Here is a 25,041-nt window from a genome sequence, read left to right on the forward strand (position 1 = left end):
ATGCCTGGCACTAAGCAGAAGATCAAACCAGGACCCCGCGTGTTGCCGGTCCGGGGGCTCAGGGAGCTCGGCTGCCAGCAATTTCAGCACAATGTTGGTCAGTGTCGTGCCAGCCCGAAGCAAGCAGAGTGCAAAATGGGGCTGGGAATCGGGGGTTTTTCCCTGCTGGAAGAATTTGCTAAGATGCAATGCACAAACAGTGAGCTATTTCCAGCGCCTGGGGCACCTATCCTGTAGTCGGTTTGGGTAGAAAAGATTTTTTTTTTCCCTGCAGTAGGAAAACGTGGTGCTGCTGGGAGGATGCGTTGAGGGAGGAGCGGGGATTTGCTCTGTTTCTCGTGCTTTTCCCTAAACATCCCCTTTAGGCTGCTGCCAAAGGCAGGATGCTGGGCTAGGTGGGTCTTGCAGGGTGAAAAATAGAAGCGTGTAACAAAAGGCTGCTTGTTTAGTGCTCAAGAATGAAGTTTGGTTTCTGTAAGCACTTGGGACAGGCAGGGTCGGGTGGGTGTGCCGGGAGTTTGTGCCCAGAGAGGCAGGTGAGGACAGGGCTGGGGCTGGTTAATGGGATCTGCAGCAGCCCGGATAAATTCGGGCACAGGCAGGGATTAGTCTGAGCTCTGCACCTTGGGTACGATGATGGGTATGGGGCTGCAAAGCCAGGGAGGGGATGTGCAGGGCACTGAGATGGCCCCAAACCCACCGAGCCCACCTGGGGGGCACAGGGGCAGCACTGTGGGCAGCTCGGGGCTGAAGCATCGCGGGGTGGTCTCGCTGTCTCATTGCCCGGCTCGGTGCCCTGCGGCAGCGCCCGGCTGTGACCGTGTCCCCTTGCTCTTTGTGCCCCTGCAGTGATGGGCGCGCTGGAGTCCCGAGGGGTGCTGCGGCGAATGAGCGACATGCTGGAGCTGCTGATGAAGAGGATGGACATCCTGGCCAGGCTGGAGAACAGCACTGACTTCCACAAAGGGGACGAAGCGCGCTTCCCTCTGGACAGGTCAGTCGGCTGCACTGACGTCCCGTGCGGCCCCGGGCACCGCTGCTGGCCTCTGGATCACGGGCACGGGGGATTTGCAGAAGCAAAAATCCCCCCAATGTGTTCAGCGGTGTCAAAACTCCCGGGCTGAGCTGCTGGCAAAGCTCCCCAGGGCATGGGACTTGGGGAGATCTGCATCGGTGGTGTTTGCCTTTCCTGGAAAGTTTTTTTTTGGGGAATTTCTGAAGTTACCATGAACTTGGGGGTTACCTGGAGCACCTGTCCCTGCTGCTGGTGTCGCAGTGTGGAAGAGCATCTCTTCACCGCTGTGCCGTGGCAGAGCTGGAGCTGGGTTAGAGCAGGACATGGTGCAAAGGGGGCTGTCATCCCTCTGCTATCAAACCCCGGAGCGAGCTCTGCTGCTCTGTGCTCATGTTCTCCCTGCAAACACGTCTCCATCGTGCTTGCTGCCGCTGCAGGAGCACCGCAGGGGATGGGTTGCCTGCAGATGAGGCTCCAAATCGGTGCCCAGGTGATGCCTGGAGCCATGGGGAGGATCTGGGAAATCCCAGCCTTGCTCCTCTCATCATCCACCCCGTGCTGCTGTGTCCTGCGGAGGGTAAGGAGGTGTCACACCTCCCATGCAGGCAGCAGCCCCAGGTGGCAGGCAATTGTATGGTCTGTCCAGGATGCAAAGCAATAAAAATAAAACTAATAGGGCTGCGAAGGGAACAAAGCCTGGGTGTCCTGCCTGGCACCGAGCCACCAGCCCCACAGCTTCCTCTCCCGCCCTCTCCATCCTCCCTTTCGGAAACACCAAGCTGAAACAGCCACCGAAATGACCGTGGTTTGAGACACGGGGCTGAGATGTCCAGCCTTGGAGCCGAGCGAGGCTAAAAATGAAATAGCAGCAAACTGGCCAGCCCTGAAATGCTCGTGGCATGGCACCAGTGCAGTACATGGGCTGTGTCCGTGCCATGTGCCGATGGCGTGAGAGGTGCCATCAGCCTTCAAATCACAACAAGCTGATTTACCAAAGAGACAAAGAGACTTACCTTTTGCTAGGGAGGTTTTAAACATTTATTCATACTAATTTGCTGTCACTCCATGGCCTGCAAAAATATAGTAGGTAAAGGAACTCGAATACGGAGGGGCAGAGGTGGAAAAAACCAAACCAAACCAAAAAAAAAAAAAACACCAAGGGGCAGTGCTTGTGGCAAGCTCTGCAAGGTTGGGAAAATGCAGAGCAGGCTTTGCTCAGGCAGAGATCCCGGTGACACGGTGCAGGGATGTGACGCACAATTGTCCCCGCTGCCCTGCACCTTGTCACCGAGGCCACCGCGGGTGCTGCTGCGTTTTGCTTTTGCTCGGCGGCTGGTGAGGGTTTCTGCACCTCGGTGTTTCCACGATCATTTCCACTCCTCTCCCTCGCTTTCCTTCCGAGTCTCTTCTGCACCTCTAATGGAAAATAGAGTAAGAGAGCCTGCAATTAAAGGCTGGGCTGCGCTGAACTGAGTGCACGCACGAATTAAAGCTGCACAGGAAGCCTGTGAGTGCGCGCTCTTGCCTTTTCAGTAATGTAATTTTAACCACTGAAAAATATCATTTGTCTGTGTGATGGTGGCTGCTGGGGATGTTGTCGTCGCGGGGCTGGCTGACGGCTGGGGGCACGAGCAGGACAGCAGAAATCCTGCCCAGGAAGGGATGTGGCTGCTAGACTGGAAGGCGCTGGCTCCCATTTGACGATGTTTTTGGCCAATTTCTCATTAAAAGAACGAACAATTCCAGGTTCCGGTAATTGCTGTACATCAGCAGCCAAAAGATGAACCTAGAAGCGTTTATGTGGGCTGGTGGCGATCGCTTTGGAGGGAAATCTCACGTTGGGTGGCGGCAGCCCTGTGGAGCTGCTTGTCCCAGGTGGGTCCAGGGTGGTCTCGGGCACTTCAGAGGGACGAGTGGCTCTTGGTGACACGTGCTGGTGACACCTAGCAGTGACCCTGATGCGAGGGTGTCACAGCTCTGGGTTTCTAATGGCAGGGCTGAGGGGAGGATCTGATTCATCTGCTGAGTCTGGGGCAGACAGACCACGGAGGATGGGAGCTGATAGACCTGCTCAAAGCATCCTCTGGGTTTTGTGGCTGCTCTGAGATGGCACCGAGTGCTGGAAACTACAGCTTTCTCAGTTTTCAGGGGCAGAATATTCCTTGGCAGGGGTGACATCTTCCAGCTCATCACCTTTCGTTCCGTATAAATTGTCCCCTGGGAGCATCCCAAATGGCAGATGAAGCTGGTGGGGTTGGTGGTCCTTAATGTCTCTGAGCGCTTCCGAGCATTTCCTTTGTGCTTCCTCCTCCCCTGTAGCCCCTGGGGCTTGGCTTCGTTGTAGGGCCCCGAGGGGAAGGGGCTCCAGCAGCTGAGCCCAAGGCAGCCCCAGCCTGGGTGTGGGGTTGTTGGCTCCATCCCGGCCTCTTCCCTCTTCCCTCCCTCTTTGATCTCCCGTGACAGACTTGAAGCTGTCGGTGAACGCTGATACGATTAAAGGGTGATAATTTCAAAGGGATCTGATTCTTTAAAGCCCCTCTGGTTAGCACAGCTGCTGTGCCCATCCCCTTCCCGGTCAGCGCAAACACTGGTGCCCGCGACTCCGTCTGAGCAGCAGAGGATTGTTTCTCACCTTTCCAAAGTGCTCTCATGCCTATGATAGGATCTCCACCGAAATAGGAAGGGTGTGGGCTCGCAGAGCACCTCCTGGATAGGGACGAGCCCCCCGTGTGCTGTACAGAACCCCCTGCAATCTGCGGCGCAGCCTGTGCCCCCGCGCCAGCCCGGAGGGGTGGATTTCTGCAGGGAAAAGGACAGGGAGGAATCCAAATACGCGGGGTGTAATGAACCACCGGCCTTGGAAAGCCCCCCAGCAGTCAGGACAAGCAGCTTTACGCAGCTGGAAGGCTCCCCAAGATGGCAAAAGTCACCTTCAGCTCTGTAGGTGCTGTCTGGGGCTGGGCACGCGTGGGTGCCTCTGTGCATCGCTCCTGCAGGGCTTTAGAGACAGCTTTTGGCACACCCAAGTGTCCAAAATCCGACCTAGAGGAGGTGCCAAGGGTTTTTTTGGGAAGGTCCATGGCTCGTCACACTGGGTTAGGGGCACCAGCTGCAGCACCCTGCCTGCCCCTGGGTTTCCTGAGTCCCTTTTCCAGCCGTCCGTGCTCCCTGCCCCTGCGGGAAGGTGAGCGGTGGCTTTCACAGCGAGCGCCAGCAGGCTGCCAGTCAGCGGCAGGAAAATCAATGCCGCTGTTAATTGAATGCAACCCTCGTAAATCATCAGAGGGAAGGAAATTAGAAGTACTTATGGAAGCTTCCTGGAGAGCTGTTTGCTGGGCAGGGGAAACGTTAGCTTGCGGGGGAAGCACCGGGGCCCTGCTGGAAAGAGCTTGGGGAGGGATGGAGCGGGTGCGAGGTGGCTGATCCCAAATGGACCCCAAAAATGCCAGAGCTGGGGGGCTCGGGGAGCCCTGGTCCCTGTCCTGGGGCTGTCCCCACATGGTAGGTGGCAGCGGGGGTCCCAGGCCGGGGTCTGCATGCCAGTGCCCTGCCCTGCTGCCCCTCTCTTCCCTCTGCCCTGCGTAGTGGTTAGCAGACGAAGGGTGTTATTTGCTAATGACTGATTAATCTTCAAGCTTAATTACTGCCAGGGCTCAGTTAATTTCCACGCGCTTAAACTATTTGTTCTTGTAATCGTTACACGACTCCGAATTCCCCCGGTAATTACAGGTCGCACAGTGTGACACCGAACGGACGGGGTTCCTGCGTCCTGCCCGGCTCCGTTTGTCCCCGAATCGCTGCCATTGAGGAGTGCCTTGGGGACATCGCTGCTGATATTGGGGCCCCCCTGGCATCACCCGGCTCCTCTCCCCCCTTGCTCCTGGGTTTGCATCTCCCCAGCACCTCCAGCTCAGTTTGCTGTGGCCAGTTCCTCAGCGGGCTTTGCTTTTTGTTCATTTTCAGCCCAAAATGTCGATGTGCTGGGGGCTGCCTTACGCAGGGCTTTGCCAAGGAGGCTTCTCGATGGGTTAGTGCGTGGAGTTAACGTGCTCTCCTGGTGTTTTTGAGCTGTGCTTGAGTCACTTCAGGCGGCTTGCGGCTGGAGAGCCCTCGGCACCCGTGGGACACGGGGAGCATCCTCCCACAGTGCCCGCAGCATGGCCTCACGTGGGCAAAATGGGTATTTTTGTCTAACTTTTGGGCGAGTTGCTTTTGGATGTCGTCCTCAGCAGTCTGTCAAGGATGGTGACATCTCCAGGGCCCCCCGAAGGCCGTTTCTGGCAGCCTGCAGGCATTACACTGCCCGAGCGTGCAGCAAATACATCTGATTTATGCCCCAATCAAGCGAAGATTAAGGTACATCGAGGTGACTGAGCCCGTAACCCTCGTGTCTGCGACCCTTCGTGTTCACAGGAATAAAACTCGCGGATGCCTGTGCTTAGGGCTTGGCTCTGTTCTGCTCCGCATGGAGTTAGGGAGAGGAGGGCTTGTGGCTGCAGCCTCGTATCCTGCTCGGGAAGGATCCCTCAGCAGTTTATAGCATTCGTAAAGTATTTTAATTATCAATCTCAATTACACATTGCTGGCAAGCTCTGCTTGTGTTGAAGTATGCGCTGGGTGCTCGTTGCAGGGTTGCAATACCACCCTGACTGGGAAGTTGGTCAAGGTTTTCATCAGGGACCTTATTTCTTGGGAAATGTATTGCCTGCTCCCTGCAAAGGCAGAGGCTTCCCAAGGGGCACCGCAGCTCACTCAGGGCCTGAGCCTTTAAATGCATTTTTGTGCAAAACGTCACCTGCGGTAAATGGAAATTAAAATAAATCGAAGTACTTCGGTGAGGAAAATGCCCTGGTATTTACAACGTGATCCGTCATTCGGACAGCCGGGGCTGGTCGCCCGCGTGGTTTCCCTCCCACAATTTGCTGAAGTAGCTTGACTGGAGGAGCTCAGCAGCGGCTCTGCTCGTGCAGCATCCGATATTTGCTTCAAATGAGTTTCCCTGGCATGGTCCTGTCCTGAAATAATACATTCTCTGGGTTATTTGCCCGATATGAATTCACGAAGAGTGCAAACAGAGCCCAAGCGATCTTGGGTCTTTATTCAAGTATTCACAGAGAGGAGATTGAGCTGTTTGTCTCAGCCCTGAGATGTAATGAAAAAGATTGCTGAATACAGAGATACCAGAAATTATATTTGAAGCGTGCACCATTCTGTGATGTATTTTTTTTAATGCAGTTCTTTATTTTTATCCGGTTGACTGGCTGGGGCTGCCTGTGAAGCATAAAACCCTTCTCAGTTGCATGGGGTTTAGTGCACGGCTCCTGGGGAGCAGCGGCACCGTCCCTGTGCTGCGATGGGACCTGGGGCACCCAGGGGACCGACAGGGGCCGCAGTGGGGCTGGGGAGCATGGGGTGCGTGCCCCAGCCCCACATCTTGCTGCACTTTGTGCCCTGTCAGCCGTGGGATTCCCAGTAACACGTCGTGCAGTGGGGTTTGCACCTGCTCTGTGTTGTTTGTTCACCTTTGCCTGTTTTTCTCCCTAATTTTCCCTGTTTTTTCCTTTTTTTTTTTTTTAGCTATACTTTTCTGGCAGGTCGATAGAAAGGCTTTGGGCTTTTCCTCTGCTCCCTGCGGCTCTGAGCCTTTCCAAGCTCCCATCGTGGTGCCCCACAGGCCTCGGCGGTTCTCATGGCCCCCCATGGCTGCGCGCTAAGGCCAAGCAAAGTTCGTGTACGCACACGTAAGGAGTAGCTTCAGCACCAGATTTCTGGGGATAAATCCAGGTTTACAACTCAAATAAACACAAAACGTGCGGCTGGTCCTCGTGAATGGGGCACCCAGCCAGCCCCCGCTGCAGCCCCTGTTGTGAGCCACGGTGCAGGGGACAGCGACCCGAAATCTGGGGAGAGCAGCAGCCAGCAGGCGACCTCCCTGCCCTAAGGGTTTTTTTTTCCTCTTTGTGCTTTTGGGTATGTGCGACCCCCTTGTAGGGGTCGTGCACAAGGATGTGGATGGAAGGTTTGCCATCGGTGCCCCTCGGGATTTGGGTTCCCTGTCCTGCGGTGTGGCTGGGCAGGTGCATTTTGTGCTCGCATGTCTCTTCTTCCTCGCTTCTTTGGGCAAAAAAAATCTTTAAAGAGGCAAATGACAGCACAGACATTGTCATGAACAAGTTGAAGTCCTTTGGTAAACGGCTCTGTACGAATGTTGCGTTTGTTAATGTATGATCTTCAAAACATCTGCTTTTCTCCATCTGTAGCGGTCCTCCAAAGTCACTGCTTTCACCAGTTAATAGCAAGAAATATAGGATGAGCAAACAAATATGCTTAGGGTTTGTATTATGAAGACAACACACAAATAGAAAGAGATTCATCTTTTCATAATGCCACTTTTTATAAAAGGCAATAAAAATACGGTACCTTGTAAAGGGATAAACAAGCTGAGTCTGAGCTGCTGCTGCAGGGTTGGGAGCAAGAGACAAAGTGAAGGGAACCAAATTAATGTATAAAAAAGTAAAGGAAAATTCAACCTCTGGCTACATTATATGGCAAATGATCTGCCTGTGGGGAAAGATACATCTTAATAGCAGTTTTTGAAATGAGATGAATACAGTATACAGTGCGTTATAAGCCACCGTGTGATCTGAATCGTAATCAACATGGGGAAGTATAAATCTGAAAATAATAAAGATGAAGTCAATATTGATGGTTAGAAGTAAAAGTACTGTATTTGCCGTAGTAAGTGGTTTTAAGGTCCCAGGGAAAAATTTCTTCTAGAAAACCTATAGTAATTTACTATAGTTTCAATAGCTGGCATAGCCCCAGCGCATTTCGATGGCATTTATATCGTCGCTAGAGAAAAATTAAAAAAGCAAGAAGGGAAGAAGGGGCCCGTTGCTGCTCCCCGCGCAGCGGCGTTGCTGGTAAAGAGTTCTTCATCCTGCTGTGCTGGCGGGGGCTGCACCCACAGCCTGAGACCCCGCAGGGAGCAGGCTTTGTGGCACATTGAGCGTGTCCTGCCCGGTCCCTTCCAGGCACCGTCCTGCTCCAGCTACGTGCTGTGACTCTGCACACCCTGCTTCTCGTGCTGGGTAAACAGTTTGTGATCTTGCTGCTGTTTTTTGGATAACGAGCGACGTTTCTGTTCTGCTGAGCTGTCGTTTAGCAGAATGAGCCACTTACCTTGTCCTTCCCCGTGTCTCCGGGTGCTAAGAATAAGGTATCAAATTCTGACGAGCTGCAGGAAACCTCTTTGCCTTAGAGCTTTTGCCTTAGGTATTTTATTTTCTTGTCCTCTGCCCAGGTGACAAATTACTTTAATGACTGGTGATGTAGCTTCTGCTTAACCTCTTTGTCGTCTCGTTAACGCGTTAAATGAAATTTGCTGCTCGAGCTGTGCCCTGGTGCCCAGCAGAGGAGGCAGCGGGATGGGTGCTGCACCCAAAGCCCTTGGAACCAGGTGCTCAAAGCAGGGGGGGTTTGGAGGAGGCTGATTTGAAGAGTAAAGGTGCAGGTGATGCTAGACTGAGCATGGTTTGGGATGTTTTCTGCAGTTATTCCTTCCTTTTAATATATGAAACATGCCAAGGACCACGCTGGACGTTTCAGCTCCAGAATAGCTGAAGGGAGCGAAATATTCCCTTGGCTTCTTGATCCGGGTCAGTTCAGTTTTCGTCTCCTCTCAGGTAACCCTCCCGCAGCTTGCGGGAAGCCCGGCGTGACGCGGCTGTCTTGTTTCGGAGAACTGCAAGCGCTGCTGACACGCCGTGATCAAACATACATCTTACATCAAAGCCTCGAAGCCTCTGTGTTCGGGGAAGCGCTGCAGCGTGCAGGAGCTGGGCGAGCAGAGAGGTGCTGGGCCAGACCTGGTGGCAGCGAGCCGGATTGGTGCTGGCTGCAGGGCTGAGCTGTTCATTTGGGGTGAAGATCCTGATTTTGTGTTTGGCAGCGCCAAACAAGCGCCAGCTTGGTCCTCGCTGACGTCTGGAGGTCGTCAGGGAGGAGATGGAGACCAAGGTTGCATTCAGCCTTTGGGGTCCTCCTGATTGCTGGGGGCTGGATTAGACCTGGCCGGCTGTTGGGACAACTTCTGGCTGCAGGTAGAGGTTGCACCGTGCCCTGATTTAGGCGCTCTGGAGCGGGGCTGCTGTGGCTGTGCCCATCCTTTTGCTTTGCTGTGAGTGCTGGAGAAACCTGAGGAGCATCCCTGCTGAGCCATCGTCCCCTTCCCGTTGTTAGAGCAGGAGGTCGGGCTCGTTGGCTGTAAATCTGGTAGTTCTGGAGATGTTTGATCCTCACCTGCCCGTCCTAGCTTTTTAGTTTTTAGTCTGTGCGTGCTCGTCACGTGCATGGACTGACCGTGGCTTCCTGGTGGAATAAAGCTTCCAAAAACCAGGGCTTTGAGAGCTTTCAGGGCTGGCTGAGTATTTCTGCCCTCAGACTGGGAGTGTTTTGTCTCCTCAGAGCCACGCTCACAAGCCAAGCTTGTCGCAGGTCATTTTTGTGTCTGTATTTTGCCAGGGTCTCACGAGGAATCTCCCTGTTTCAGCAGTTACAGCAGCTGGCAGGAGACCTGGGCTTTATTCTCTGCAAAAGGTTGGAAGTTACTTGGGGGCAATGGTGTCCTCTGCATTTAATTATTATTTCTTAAAAGCCTAAGATATGTTGCTCCCCGTAGAGGTATGCAGTTTGAGTATCGATGGTCATAAACCATGCCAGAAGGAAAAATGTGGGCTGCTTGCTGCTGGAGAATGGACTTTAAATCAACAGCCGGAGCAGTATCGGTTCATAAAACCAGGATTTTTTTAGCCTTGAGGACAGAGGTACTTTAAATCCCAGCCTTCAGGTTCAGTGATCCGCTGGAGAACAAGCATAAAACTTCAGGGGGAAGGACCTGATATCAGTACCTATTTCTGTGCCGGGAGTATTCGAGGTAACCCTTTTGGTTTTGCTCCCTGCTTAGGACATTTCCTTGTATTACAACAATCTCAGCAGCAGTGGGAAGATCTCATGGCCCTGACGCTGCAGAAGGGGAAATTATTTTCCGTGATAACCGAGCTCATCAGGGCATCGTTTGCAGTGGAAATGGCAAGCGAGGCATCGGAGGTGGAGATCCTGCCCCTCACCAAGAGAGGCAGGGCGCTGCTGCTAACGGATTGCATTTTCCTGCCCTTGTGTAAATTACGACGGGTTTTAATTGACATCGGGCGTTTTTGCAGTGCTGTCACTTGTGCCGCTCGGTGTGCTGTGTAGAGGAGTTTAATGGTGCTGCTTACCCAGGACGGCATTGATCGCGAGCCTTAGCTCGACAGCCACCACGCGCAGCAACTCACGCCGGTGGCATTTGATCTCCAGCCGTACCAGGAAGGTCCCTGTGTGCTCTGTGGGGGCTGTGACACCATGCTCAAAGCTAGCTCAGGCTGTGCTGCCGATGGCCCTGTCCCCAAAGCTGTCCCCGTAGCCGTCCCCCTGTCCCCAAAGCCCTCATGCACCTCTCCTCACCAGGGGGAGTGGAAATCTGCTCGTCCGTCGGTGGTGGTTCGGGCCGTCCACATGTCCTGCGTGCTTTGTGGTGTGGTTCTGTCCTTCACCATTCACTGCTTTTTTAATCCTTTTGCTTGATTTTTGGTTCTTTTCTCCCCCCATCTTCCTGCATGCACTGCAAGACCAACAATTGCAGCAGAGGATTTTCAAACATAGCACGTTTGAAATAAGGAAAACAGATTTCTCCGGCATATTTAATACTTCCCCATGTAAAATGCATAGCTATATCTGTGTTTATGAGCACGCTGGAAAAAAAAATAGCAGAAAACGGATTTATGGAGATTTAAAGCCTAATCTCTTTGAAGCCACTGAGCTCGGTGCCAAGCCTGTGCAGGACGAGGCGCTCCTGCGTTGCACCCCACAGCTCGGATCTGCCTGGGTTTTGGGGATGTTTTCAGGGTGTCTCTGCTTTAATCCCAGGTTCCAACCAGCGGCCGGTTTGATGGAGAGGATCCAAGCTATTGCTCAAAACGTCTCGGACATCGCAATAAAAGTAGATCAGATTCTCCGGAACAGCCTCATGAGCGCAAAAAGTAAGTGTCCTGTGCACAGCTGGGCTCTGACACGGTACGCAGGTGCAATAGGGAGATCCTGCCATGGAGAACTTGGTAAAAATGTAGGGTGGATGCTGATCTGAGGCTACCTAACCCACTCCAGTCTGCAAAACCAAGGGGAGCACATGAAGCCCTTGGGCAGAGCTCCTGGCACTACTTGGGGCAGCTCAGTGTGGATGCAGCGCGCGGTTGCTGCATCTTTGACCTGAGTGTGGTTTCCAGGGCTCTCGCCTTGCTGTTGCAGCCAGGAAGAGGAGGGAACCCCCACTCCCTGGGCTCTGACAGCCCTAGTTTTCTCCTAAAAATCTCGCCTCATGATGCCCGGGGGCTGCCAGCCCCATCCCATCCCCTCGCGTGGCTCCAGCCGGCGCTGCCTCACCCAACTCCTCTCTCCGCAGTGGGGGACGGCAGGAGGGACCAGTGCGAGGTGCCCAGGGACCCCAAGTACCCTGACTGCGCTGGGAAGGTGGAGGTGAGTCGGGGCTGACCCCAACTGGAAACTGCTGGGAAAGGCTTCAAGCGGCGGGGAAGGGCTGGGGACCCAGGGGCTGGCAGGCAGCAGCAGGCTCAGCTCCCTGAGGCTGTCTCTCCCTGCCGGTATTTTCTGTGTTTAATGACAGAAGCAAGGCGAGGAGAAAGCACTGTCACATCTTCTTTAAATATCTGGAGCAGTGCCGGTGTCTGGGGAATAACCTCAGCGTGTCGCAGAAGAGCATCTTGTTAAGGTGGCAGGGACCTCGATCGCAAATACCACGTCCTGCCCGCCACGGCGCACTCCTTACACCTCAACGCAGCCTGGCATTTGGCCTGGAGCACGATTGCTTTGTCAGAGAGCATATTTACACGAACTAATTAAAAGCATCTCCCTCTCCCCTCCCCTTCCCGGCCTCCTGCTTCCAAGCTCAGGATCCTGCAGGGCTGAGTCTCCCTGCAAAGACACTGAAGGGTATATTGAAATGACGCCGGGGCGTTGCGTTTTCCACCTCCCCTAGCACGAGGCACCCTTTCCGTCCACGATTGGAGCGAATTCGGGATGTAATTTAATTGTGGAAGGCTGTAATTCGATCTCCTGTCTGGGTGATTGGTGCATTTTACATAGCGGGCGCTGCGACCTGTCTCCCGAGGAGATTTGGTTTTGGAGTTGAATTAGGAAGAGGCTGGCAGGAGCCGGGCGGGGGGAATGATGAATGGGGGCTGCGGTCGCTGGTTGTTCTCCTGCACGTGAAATCCTTTTCGGGGATGGCTGCTGGATCTGCCTCCTCGCCCTGTTGTGTGCCTGGGGCTGTGAAATCGGCAGCCCTGGCACAGGGGATGAGAAGAAATTCCCGTAGTGCATTACCTAGGAGGTAATGACTCGGTCTGGGGGAAGAACTGGAACAGGTGGAAAAAAAAAAACACACAAAAAAAGACAGACACCAAAAATAGCACAACCACCCCATGCTTTTTCTGCAGCTCTGCACCACTCGTCCCCCTGCCCTCGCCCCCAGCCCCAACGTGGCTCAGGGGGATGAGGACCGAGGGTTCTCGCACCAGGGACGAGCCCCCCGTGTTTCTTTGCCCCCCTTTGCAGTGGATGAGGGCCCGGTGGACCTCTGACCCCTGCTATGCATTTTTTGGCGTGGACGGCACCGAGTGCTCATTCCTCATCTACCTCAGCGAAGTCGAGTGGTTCTGCCCCCCCCTGCCCTGGAGGAACCAGACGGTGGCCGCCCCGTCCCCCCCACCGCCACCCCGCGCCCAGGTAAGGTCGGGGCCACGGGGGGATGCGATGGGCACGGGGCTGCTGCAATAAACGTCCCCCGGGCAGTCCCCAGCACCCATCCTGATGCCACCCGTGGGTTTTCTCCCACCCGGGGTGCCCTGAGGCTCAGGGTTTGGCACGTGGTGGAGTGCTGGTGTCACCTCGTGGCTGGGTGACACGAGGGGGATGGTTTGGCTGGGAAGGCACCTCGGATGCATGGCGTTAACCATGGTGCAAGGGGGGCTGGTTGGGGCTGCCCTGGGTACCCCCGTGCCACTGCCATCCCCAGGCATGGGCAGTCCAAGGGCTTTTTCCCACGTCCTTGACATCAAGAGCCGAGCTGAGAGGCAGCGAGAAGAAAAAGCAACCCCTAAAATCCTCCACTTCTCCCATCTGCCTTCTGCATCGGGTTTCCCAACTGAAGCCACCCCTCTCCAGCTGGTTCTTGGGGGAAAAAAAAAAAAGAAAATATCAGTACTTTTCTTGCAAGTGCCCAGCAGGCACAAAGCATCGCTCCCTTCTCCCGCAGGCAGCTTTCCGGAGCGACCTGGCTCGCCTGCTGGAGCTGGTGGGCACGGGCAAGGAGTCGCTCAGCTTCATGAAGAAAAGGATCCGGCACCTGGCCCAGCAGTGGCTGCGGGCGGCCCGGCGCCTCGAGCAGAAGCTGAAGGGTCGGCAAAGAGACCAGAAACACGTAGGAGCAGCTTGGGGAGAGGGGGGAGTGTGGGTGTGGGGACGGGGACTCGGAGTGTTCAGCTCCAGCAGCGGCAGGGCTGCAGGGGCTGGGCTGTGTTCCTGTGGGTTTTCGGTCCTGCTCCGGCAGGGGGATTGGACTAGCTGATCTTTCGAGGCCCCTTCCAATCCCTAATATTCTGTGATTCCCAGCTGGGTGGCCTTGGCCATGGCTTTGTGTGCGCTCAGGACATCACAGGACAAGCTTGACCAAAATCTGGGCAGAATTTTGCAGCTGGATACTGCAATTTGGGGAGGGGGTGGCACAGCTCTTAGGAGTGCCAGAAGCTGTTGGCCCTCCTGTTGGCATTTTCCCTGTGCCCTCCCCTTGGTGTCCCTTTCTGCGGGGAGATTCATGCCCCGTCCATGGACAGCCCCTGCTGTGCAAGGGGAAAAAGGACCTGGTCTAAAGACGGAGAGAGCCCAGCTGCCGGGAGCCTCTAAATATTGGGTCTTTGCTAATTGGGCATAGATTGTTTGTCTTCACACCCGAGTGATTTCCCTGAGTAATTACAGCCTGCAGGAGGAGGTGGAGGGGGGGGACGACCATCAGTCATTTTTGGCCAAAGCCTGTAAAAACCAAACTGCCCGATGGTGATAACACCTTTCCCGTTTGGCACTGACCCCTCTCCTCCTGTCCCCAGATCCTGGTTCACATCGGCTTCCTGACGGAGGAGTCGGGGGACGTTTTCAGCCCGCGGGTGCTGAAGGGGGGCCCGCTGGGCGAGATGGTGCAGTGGGCGGACATCCTGGCTGCCCTCTTCCTCCTGGGACACAGCCTGAGGGTGACGGTGTCGCTGAAGGAGCTGCAGAGGTGGGTGCCGTGGGTGCGCGATGCCCTCGGGCTCTGCACGGGCAGCGCCGGGGTCTTCTCTGAAATTATGAGATCTGCAAAGCTCAGGGCTGGCTTTTCCCTTGCCCATGGTCGGTGCAAGCTCTGGGTTGGTGCAGCCCAACAGTGTCATGGCTGGGGTCGATCCCATCCCTTCGGCGTCCCAGGGAGGTGGGAGAGATTGGTACAAATTTAAGGCTTTGCACCAGGGCTTTGCATGGGGCTGATCGCGTGGTCCTGGGGCTGGGTCTGAGCAACGTTAGTCCCTTGCTTTCAGCACACGGCACCTCCCACGTCCCTTCTGGCCCCCGTTCCCCAACAATGCTCTCTGGGGGCCGTGTGGCTGCAGGATGTCCCACAGGTCGGGGGCTCTTCCCTCCACACCATAGCGGGTACGCGGCTGCGCTCAGCCCCGGTGGCTTCCCCGGCGGTGTCTGAGCGGCGGCTGTGCTCCCTTCCTTCCTTCCTTCCTTCCCTCCCTCCCTTCCTGCTCGGCTGCGAGGCAGCTGAGTAAGGCTGCCAAAAATAACCCGTGTCCCTTGCGAGGGGGTGGCTGCCACCGAGGAGCCCTCCTTTGGAGGTCCTGGGGGTGGCTTTGGGGACCTGCGGGGGAATTTTGGGGCGCTTTCTGCGGTGTGCTGTGGGGAGAGACAGGGTGGGAGCGTGCAAACGACTGTGTCTGGCCACCCTAAGGGCCTGTCTGGGCAGTGCCCAGTCTCCAAGAGAGACCAATATTAAGTGGAAAAAGAAAAAAGAAGGTGATCATATAGGAGATGCCCAAGCGGGTGTGGGGCTCTGCTGCCACGCTCCTCTCTGCTGCTGAGGTTGAGTTATCACCGGGCTTCTCGCAAGGTTTCCTGGGCTCCTGCCAGAGATGTCAAGTTGGAGGGCAAGTGCCAATGAAAATGCAGATGAGGGCGGGATGTAAATGGAGAAAAGCCTGAAGTCGCCTCGTGGACTGGGAAGATTTGGGGCGATGCTTAAGCCAGCATCTGCCGCATAATGAGCTGTGCTGGGAAGGGAGTGCAAAAAATAAATAACAATCCTGGGAAAAAAAAAAGAAAAGAAAAGAAAAGAAAAGAAAAGAAAAGAAAAGAAAAGAAAAGAAAAGAAAAGAAAAGAAAAGAAAAGAAAAGAAAAGAAAAGAAAAGAAAAGAAAAGAAAAGAAAAGAAAAGAAAAGAAAAAACCCAACCCAGTCCCTGCAGCATTCAGAATTAATGAACAGAATTAGCTCCCGAGTAATTAACTCCAAAAAATAATCCTGATCCTGCTGCAAGATGCAGCAGCTTCTCAAGGAGGCACGGGCGCACATCACGGCCATCCCTGTGCTGTGCTGCGTGCTGAGCTGAATCGACGTGCTGAATTGGATCCGTGAGCTCCAGGACGGAGAAAGTTAATGGCTGGGAGGCTTTTGTTGTTGCTGCGTGGTCCTTGTTTGTGTTTTTTGATGGAGGGCCTCACGGTGGTTGTTTAATGAAGGGAAGGAGCTGGCTGAGGCTTCCCGGGGGTTGTGCAGGGTTTGCTTCCCCCTGCGAGCCGCCCTGGGGAGAGGCCCTGCAATGTTTCAGCTTTTTAAGAAGCGTAGGAGCTTTGGCACCACTTGGCCACGATGAAATCTGCTCTGGCTGTGTGGTTTTGGACCTATTCCCCCAGACATCTGGACGCAAGGCTCCATCCCTCTTCCCCTCCACAGCTGGGGCGAGCGGGGCAGGAGCTGGGGCCGGAGCCGGGTCCCGCTTTGGAGACCCGTCCTGGTGCTGGCTGGGGCCCAGCTCGGTGCCTGATGACCTTTCAGAAAGCTCCCCGCTGCTGTGCCATGGAGGAGGGCTGAGATAAGCCCCCGTGCTGCCGGGAGCAAGCGGGAGGCTTAACTGAACATGCGTGATTAATAACGAGCTGTGCTAGCCGTTAATCTTGCATGCTTAGCCAAGGCCCCGAGGGGGCTTTGCCGGCGGCTGCGGGCAGGGGATGCTGTGCAGAGAGCCAGGGATGTGCGAGGAGGGGGCTGCAGTGCTGGGACAGACCCAGGACCCTCCTTCTGCCCCCTCCTTACACGGTGTGCAAGGGAAAACTGGCTGCAGCCCACATCAGGAATGCGCTGTGATGCTTCTGTCCCTGCTCAGTCCCCCAGCTGGCTCTGCTGAGGACGGGCAGCAAAGCTAAAGCCACCCAGGTGGGGAAGGGGAAGCCCGAGTGCTCCAATTCCCTGTCCTGACCCTGTGCAGCCCCCTGGAGCAGCTCAGGGAGCTCACACGTGGCTTCAGGTGCCTCGGGTGAAGCCCCTCCAGCAGCACCGCCTTGCAGATTTTTGGGGTTCCCCTGGCTCACACCGCAGCATTGTGATCACCAGCTCAGCCCGCAGCCAGGATATCCAGCTTTGGGCTGGGTTTGGGGATATTTCTCTCCAGAAAAGTGAAATGTTGATTCCGATTTTTGTTTGTTTCTCTCTGGCACCCCCCTGCTCCTTTCGCAGCTCGGAGCTGTACCTGCTCCTGCCCAGCACGGCTTCGCGGAGCAAAGCCTGGTGCCCATACATTATTCAGCGTGGAATAACCTCTCTCCCGGCTTGTTTTTGCCTCTTCACGTTTCTGAGCTGATTTTTATACCTGTATTGATCATTGGCAAGGGATGGCTAAAAGGTTTGTGTGTGCACTCTTCAGCCAGCAGTTACCTGCCAGCTGCTCGTTACTGGTGTGTTTATCGATTGCAATGCAGCAGTGCCCGGAGGCGGTGGTCAGGATTGGGTCTAAAGTATGGGGATTGGGTAAACGGGAGGAAGAGAGAGTCCCTGGCCCCGAAAGGTGGCACCTGGTGGGCTGGCTGTGCAAAGGGATCTGGAGCACGGCCCAGGCCCTGGTGCGTTGCACGGTGCTCCGAGGCGGAGAGCAGCAGCGGCTAAACTGCAAATGGTGAAGCGCCTGGGTGCTGAGCTGGTCTTTCCCAGGTGCTTTGGGGATGAAAGCGAACCCGGAGCAGAGGATTTGCTGAGCCCAGCCCTGTTTTTGCATGGCCTGGTTCCAAAATGGGCTCCAGGAATCGATCAGGTTGCTCACCTTCGCAGGGGAGGCAGGAGGCCGTATCCCCACCTCGCTGCTGCGTGTCCTTCGCCACGTCCTTGAACTTCTCTGTCCCCATCACACCCGCCGTCTGTCTGTCTGTCTGTCCTGCCTGGGCTGCAGACACTTCTGGATCGGGCAGATCTTGTAGCTCGGTGCTGGCACTTCCCCGTGAGCTGCAGGGGCTGCCGAATTACCGCAACACACCAAATCCAGCCTCGCTTTTGCCCACCCTGGAGCTTCGAGACCTGCTAATCACGCTGCTGTGTCCTGCCAGAGGTTAATTTTTCTCCTGCTGCTGAACCAAAGGCAGCTGTTTGTCCTCTCCTGCGCTTCTCGTTGAATTTGTTAGCTGCCTTCTGATGCGCCTTGCCAGGCTGGAGGTGAAACACGGGAGCAGAGCATCTCTGGGCACGTGTTGGCCGTGCTGCAACGCATCAGGAGAGGAGCAGGTAGGTTACGAGGTGTCCGAGTTGTGTGCTGTATATGCAGAGGCAACAGAGGGAGATGGCAGTGTTTTGAGCCCTGATTAGAGGAAGGAGACACCCCCAAATCCGAATATAAGCACTCGGTTCTTGCTTGAAGCCCCCCCCCGTGCTGCTTTGGTAGCCCAGCTGTGCTTGCAAGGAGATGCGAACCAGGCTCGCTGTGCGAGGCAGGGGAGGGGAGGGTTGTCTGCAGGACCTGAGCTGGGTTCCTAATGAGGCAGCTCGTCGGAGATGCTGGAAAATTACAAGGAACGCCTTTAGAGCAATGGCCGTGCCATCACAAACCCACGATCCTCACTGGGTGCACACAGCTGAGCATCCCCCAGCACCTCCGGGACACGGCAGGATGGGCACCGGGCTCCTGCCCCGTCCTCGGGTACCGGTGGCCATGGTCACATCAACACCTCTGGCTGCTTTTGGGGGCTGCTGGGGAAGGTTTCAGGAGCTGAGGGCAGTTCTGCACGCTGCTGAAGCGATGGGGAGTATCGATCTCGGCGGCGTTGAAAGGTGCTTTTGAAATCACCCCCTTGAAATTAACAGCTCATAAGGCAGGACAGAAAGTCGAAGAAAACAGGATTTGATGCCTCGCGGGGTCAGGGCTTTACAAAGTGTTCTCGGAGCTTAATTGCTCCGGTGTCAAGTCCTGGACTCAAAACACAGGCCCTGGCAGGGCACTTAATTTTAGGCACGTGCTTGTTCCCCTGCTGGCAGCCCTCCCCCTGGCGAGCAGCAGCGGCTGTGAGCCGTGGGGTGCAGGCGAGGAGCATCCCAACAAGTGGGGCACGGGCACGGGGCTCTGCTCGGCCCCGGGCTGCATCCCAGTGCTTGCAGCCAGCGCTGCCACCGCTCTCACCTCGCTGCCTGGCATCTACTTAATTAGAGCCGCTATTTTCCCGTGCTTTCCACGGTCACTGAGGTGTATTCAGGCTGGAAAAAGGGCCATTCGAATGGAAACGCGATGTCCAGATGAAGGCATTTCTAATTATTTTCTGGCAGATAAAAGCCATCTTTCTGCCTCGCATCTGTTCGCATGAAAACCAGCGCGGTGCCCGGGCTCCAGGCTTCACCTTCCCTCTCCAGCTGGCAAACACAGCCCTGGCATCGCGCGGGCGAGCCGGGGACTGCTCGTGCAGATGTCCAGCAGTGGCCGGACACGCACGCTGATGATGGCATGGCAAGGTCGTGGGACTTAGCAGCTCCATGCCATTGGGGATGAAATGCGTTTTGTGTAGCATTCGCTCTTCCCATTCCTTGAGACTGTGTTTCTGTAAGCGGGCTTTCGTGTCCGTGCTGGGGCACTGGGCTGGATGCTGCACGCCGTGGGAAGGCTGGGTGTTTTTATTATTATTTTTTTCCATCTGTAGTTTAATCAGGGCGTGTTTCCAGCAGGTACATCCTAGGTAATGCAGCACCCAGGGGCCTGGGACATCAGTGGGTAGGAACCAGCTTTGCACTAGTGGCACCTGTGACAATTTGGCTGAAAATATCCTTTATTTTGAGCTGCTGCAGATGTTGCTGGGGCAGCAGGAGGCAGCCCGGCTGGGCGAGGTGTGCCCGGGCACTGCCACAATGAGAGCACCCCAGCTGCTCCCTGGGTTAGCCCAAACATTTCTTTACCTTTCCTGGGAACTTTCTTGGTTATTTGCTGAATTTCTGACCGGGAAGAGCTGTTCTCTCTGCCAGCATGTTTCCAAACACAGGTAATTTTCTGCAGTTCATTTAACTTGGCACTGAACCCTGTGGGAGCCGTTCAGAGCAAGCTGGGCTGAAATCAGCGGCTTTGCACCCTCTGCACTTCTCCAGGGTTCAGCTCTGCCCAGGTCGGGCAGCTCTTCTGGCTTCTCCTGGCCAATTCCAGCTGGGAAATGCCACAAGTGCTGCTCCCGTTAACTCAGCATCTCCCTGCTCGGAGCTTTGCTGGCGGCTCCCACGTGGGGAGCGGGGATGGAGCCGCCTCGGAGCGGCGAGGAGCGACGGGGAGGGATCTCTGCCACCTCGGAGGGCTCCATCCCGTAGGAGAGGAAGGTGCATAAATTAGCGCGAATTACCGAGCTGTTAAATTGCACTCCTTCGTGAAATATGTTTATTTTGTCGCCAAATGAGGACTCGCTAAGCTGGCTTCTTTGCCTTTGCAGAAACTTCTGCTTTAATCACGTAGAGGTTATCGTAACCTTGGTAATCACGGCATAATTTAGAAAGGTGAGAGGAGTGCTGCCTCCTGCCACGATGGGAAAGCGGGGTGTTGTTGAACCTCAGAAGAAAATACGATTGCTGGCCTCCCTCCCCCAGCTGGGCTGCAGCACACAACCACAGGCCAGGAAAAGAGTCCGAATGCCGGTGGCACGGGGCAGGTGTACGAAATTTGCAGGTGGCTTAACAAAGAGTCCTGTAATTGCTGGAAACCCCTGGCTTCTGAGGTCATCTCCTCCCTTCTGGCAGGAGGAAGAGCAGGGAGCAGAGGCCACGCAGCGGGGCGCGCATCTCACAGCCTCTGTTTTGCTCTTTAAATCGCTGGTGACGGAGCTGTCCCAGGGGCCAGCACTCTGCCTGGGCTGTCTCCAGCACCCTTTGTCCCTCGGGTAGTCCCCTGTGCCTCTGCAAACAGGGAGCAGAAAGGGCACGAGCCCTTCTGCGGTCCCCCTGCTGCAGCCCAGCTCGCTGATGCCAGCAGATGCGGGCAGAGAGGGTGCAGTCGGATATAACGTGGGATATCAGCCTGGGCTGGCAGCAGGTTCCCATGAGAGCTATTTACTGCTGGACTTCTCAGCCTCAGAAGGGATGACTTGGAAGGAAAGGTTGGGTTAATTTGAAAATAGGTCAGCGGGATGTGAAGATAAGCCCGCAGTCATCTGAATTCAGAGAGCCTGCCCCGCGCTCGGGAAGGGAACGCGTCCCCTGGTTGATTGAAGTACCTACAAGGGGAAAATAGCAGGACAAGAAGCTGCTGTAGATTTATTCTGGAGTGGGCACAGCTGGTGGAGGCAGCTGGCGGAGGGGGAAGCTCGGTGCTCGTGTCTGCCGGCATCGGAGGCGATGTGAGCCCTCGTGGGAAGCAAGAGCTGAGGAAGCCGGCCGTGGGGATGCGCCGGGCATCTCGGAGGGGAGGTTTCTCCAGGAGCAGGACTGGGATCGAGGGTTTCTTGAAAACAAATCTCCTGGCTGAGCTTGCTGAGAAAAAAAGGCGTTTGTGCTCATCAATTTTATTTGCGTAATTTCAAGCGCCATTAATGGTACACGGCACGAGGAAAAATCGCGGAAATTTCACTCCAACCATGAGTGAAATTGGGTTTAGTAGAAAATTAGTTGACTTAACTGGCAAATGATGAAAGCTTGAATAAAGAATGTTTAAATAAGGAGGAACGGGGGAAAAAAAGTCCCACCACCTAGGAGGTGCGGCCTGCATTTGCATGATTGGCATAATAAAATCAGCGGTTCAGAAGTGCTTAGGAAGGATAAGTAAGTGAGAGAGAGACGCTCTGCTTCAAAGCCACCAGCCCTGCCTTCAGATTCCTTCCTGACTCGGAGCACGAGTGGACGTGGTAAAGTCACAGACCTTTGGAGAGAGGTGTCAGGGCTGGGCTGGCCCTGTGGCACGTACCCAGGGGGAAGTTTGCAGAGGCTTCGGCACGAGCTGCACTGCCTGCAGCCTCCCGCAGCCCCTTGTCAAGCCCGTTCAGGGCTTTGTTCAAATCCTGGATGATTCTGAAACAAGGGTGCTTGTGTGAGGCGTCCGAGCCTGTGGCATCTAGCTTGGATGCATCTCACAAGCAGCCTCATTACAGAATGTATGGTGTGTACGTGCTGGAAGAGAAGTGGAAAAAGTGAAAAGATCTGGTTTGGTTAAATGCAAGGTTTGCTTGGCTCCGTGGCTGTGCACATTGGTGCAAGCCAGCACTGCTGCCAGGCTCTGGGCAGGGGTGCCTGCAGCCAAAACTCAGGGCTGGGTTGAAGAGCAGAGGTGCAGAGGGCTGGGGGGCTCGGGGAAAGGCACGGCACGGTTTCCATAACTCCTAAATACACAGCGCTTGATGCCCGAGGCAGAAGCAGCGTGTAGGCAAGCAAACGTGGCATTTACTATTGCATCTCTATAAAATCCTGGGGATTTTTAGTGGCTTTAAAATTCCCTTTCTCCCTGGCGCAGAGAGCAGCCAGGCTGTGCCCTGTTGCTCCAGCCGGGTGCTCCACTTGCAGCCTGTCCCCAGCCCGAGCTCAGCTCCGGGACCGCATCCTGCCCAAACTGGGGGGCACTGGGCCAGCATCCCCTGCCGGGAGCAAGCATCCCTGCCTCTGTGAGGCCGGGTCACCTTGCTGCCCTGTTTATCTCATTGAGGTGGCTCGTGGAGGTGAGAGCCTTTCTAGTCCTGCCATCTTCCCAATCTGCTGCGTCGTGTAAAATCGCCCATAAAAGTGATAAAAGTGCCTCTTGTTTCCCCTGCGGCTGACCCGGCCGCTCTGCCCGGAGCTGATGCTGATATTCCTTGTGACAGGAGCAGTGAAGCAGCTGCAGACGCAGCTCTTTGCCTTAAATTGAAAATCTGTGTTTTTCCTGGCTTGGGCGAGCGGTGTGATTCTGTGGTTACTCACTTTCTGGAGTCGCAGGAGTGCTCAGAAGTTTGGGACAGCCCTGGTAGGGCTGCAGGGGGATGCTCATTTTTGGAAGGAGAAACGTGGAGAAATTAAGAGAACCCATAAGAGAGGTCATGTAGAGTGAAGGCTTCAAAGCCTGGACATATAAATACCACCTGGGTCTTTTATTCCTAAGAAAAGGGAAAATACCTATAGGGATGGGTGGGGTAAATTCCCATTAGGAGTTAGCGAGGATCCCAGAAGAAAACAAAGCCAGACATCTCAGCAGTCAGGAGCCAAGGGCAGGGTTTCCAATGGTGCTGGGCTCAGCTTTGCAAAATACAACAAATATTTCCCCCCGATAGAAGAACTGAGGCAGAACGGGGGCTGCAGCATGGTGGGAGTGGGGCAGGACCCGGCTGGGCCAAATGGCCCCAGCATGTTTTTTTAATTTTTATTTTTTTGTGGATGTTTTTGTTTCACAGTGATGGAGGAGTCAGTGTTTAGGAGGAAAAAGGCACAAGAACATTGCCACTGAGGGGCGGATCGCTTGTATTTCTGAGCAAACTGGCACTCTGAAATCACACGTACATGTTGCAAGGATTTTTGAGAAACCTGCTGAAGTTGGAAGGTGTCACATTTTTTTTTCTGAGGAGGAAACGTGGTCCAGACAAGCAGATGGGCTGTCAGGCTGACTTCAGTGGTACACTTAATGGAACAGCTTTGGGGAGAGGGATTCATCAGTTCACAGAGGTAATTGAAAATGGAAGGAGACATGCCGCAGGTTTACCAGCCATGTATCATGCCAGATTAATCACACTGCACGTTGGCAGCAAGGTAACTGATGATCTCGATAAAGAGATTGCAGTCGATCTAGTTTATCTGGGTTTTCAGAACGCACCTTATCCGCTGTAGGAGGGAAGAGGGGCTGAGAAGCGTTATTTTAAGGAACTGGCTGAAAGTCCCTGGCACTGGCACCGAATGAGACCCCTGGTCCGACTGCCCTGGCTGTATTGAGCTGTTCCACGAATGGGGCAAAATGTCAGAAATAGTAATAAGTGTACCCAAAATTCAGGGGCAGGCAGAGGAGAATGTGAGGGTCCTGTGGGATGTGGTCAGTACCTGTAAGGGCTGGAGAGATGTGCATGGTCTGCACGGGATGGATTAGGGACTGGTGACCAAGCTGGAGGCCTTGGGGGCACAGAGGATGGAAAGGATGCGGTTGTGCAAGTCTGTTGGTGCTGATGTGATCGCCAACAAAGCAAACAAAACCTGGTGTCAACATGAGGCCAGTCCTGTAGGGCCAGGGGAGCACGTGTGTCGGACGAGATGCTGGTGAGCTCTTGCTTCTTGCTCTGCAAAAGCTTCATCATCCGTGTGTGCTTGGTAGGGACTTGGCTGGAGAATGTGTGAAGATGGGGAGGAACCAGGACTCCCCCAAACTACTGATTTTTTGGCCCAGGAATGAAAGCTGGGCAGAGAAGTGCTATTTTCCTGCCTTTCCAAGCACTGAGAGAGGAGCTCCAGCCTCACCTTGCATAGGGAGCTCTCCTTGGGGACAGATGGGGGGACAAGGCTGTCCCCGAATCCCCAGGGCACAAGGACAACGTGGAGAGCACGGAGCTGGCTGATGACCCTTCCTAAAGCCCTGTGAGGGATGTGCACGTGTGTTGTTTGGAGCTGATTGGCTCCTCCTGGTTCTCTCCAGCAATTTAGGGGTGCCTCCAGGACGGGGAAACTGTCCCTTGACGAACCCTTTGCCTTTTGACCTGATTTACACCGACTACCACGGTCTTCAACAGATGAAGCAGCACATGGGGCTCTCCTTTAAGAAATACAGGTAAGCAAACCCCTTCTTTCTCCAGCCTTCCTAAATTAGCAAGCAAAGGCGGGTGCTGATGACCTCAAAGGACAACGGGCGACAAGAGATGCTGCAAAACTCATCGTTACCCAGCTGCTGCACCACAGGGGCTGAGCTGTGGGGCCTCCATCACCACTTCTGCCCCCAGCCCAGCTCTGCCCCGCTCCGGGGCAGCCGAAGCCCTGTCGGGGCAGCCTCCCCTCCCCAGGAGCCACTGGCCTCATCCAGGCAGTTTCCCCCTTTGATGGCAGCTCGGATTTTTGCCTGGCTTTACCAGCTGCCTCCGTGCTGCAGCCCCTGCTGCAGTGACACGAGGGGGTCTGCTCGCTCCAGAGCCTCACATATCTGAAACAAAACCTCGTTAGAAGAGTCTGAACTGGGAGAAAAACCCACAACCTTATGGATGTCTGCGGCATGTGTGTGCCTCCAAGCTGCAAGCCTGCAGGCATGGGTCGCTGTGCCACAAAGGGAGCGGGAGCCTTTTGTGTCTGTGAGAAGCAGAGCCCTGGCCCTGGCTCCTTCAGCATCAAGACAAATGTCATCATCCCCTGGTATATCACCAGGCAGGAAAATATGCGATTTAATTTAGTGCTGATAGTCCTGCTATTTATTATGTTTTCTCCCATCTCTTCCACTATCCCACACAATT

General features: G+C 54.9%; 1 protein-coding gene across 3 annotated transcripts in view; it reads left to right on the forward strand.

The window, feature by feature from the left end:
- MGAT5B (alpha-1,6-mannosylglycoprotein 6-beta-N-acetylglucosaminyltransferase B) overlaps window positions 1-25,041 on the forward strand; it is a 57,778-nt gene that overhangs the window by 19,801 nt on the left and 12,936 nt on the right. For all 3 annotated transcript variants that reach the window (XM_080560513.1, XM_080560514.1, XM_080560515.1), the window contains exons 3-9: window positions 850-994; window positions 10,982-11,094; window positions 11,514-11,587; window positions 12,686-12,856; window positions 13,386-13,550; window positions 14,233-14,402; window positions 24,240-24,371. In XM_080560513.1, the coding sequence (XP_080416639.1) occupies window positions 850-994; window positions 10,982-11,094; window positions 11,514-11,587; window positions 12,686-12,856; window positions 13,386-13,550; window positions 14,233-14,402; window positions 24,240-24,371 (970 nt within the window). The remainder of the gene's footprint in view (window positions 1-849; window positions 995-10,981; window positions 11,095-11,513; window positions 11,588-12,685; window positions 12,857-13,385; window positions 13,551-14,232; window positions 14,403-24,239; window positions 24,372-25,041) is intronic.

This window comes from Anser brachyrhynchus (genome assembly GCF_964034855.1).
Source record: "Anser brachyrhynchus genome assembly, chromosome: 18".
NCBI classification, from domain to species: Eukaryota; Metazoa; Chordata; class Aves; order Anseriformes; family Anatidae; genus Anser; species Anser brachyrhynchus.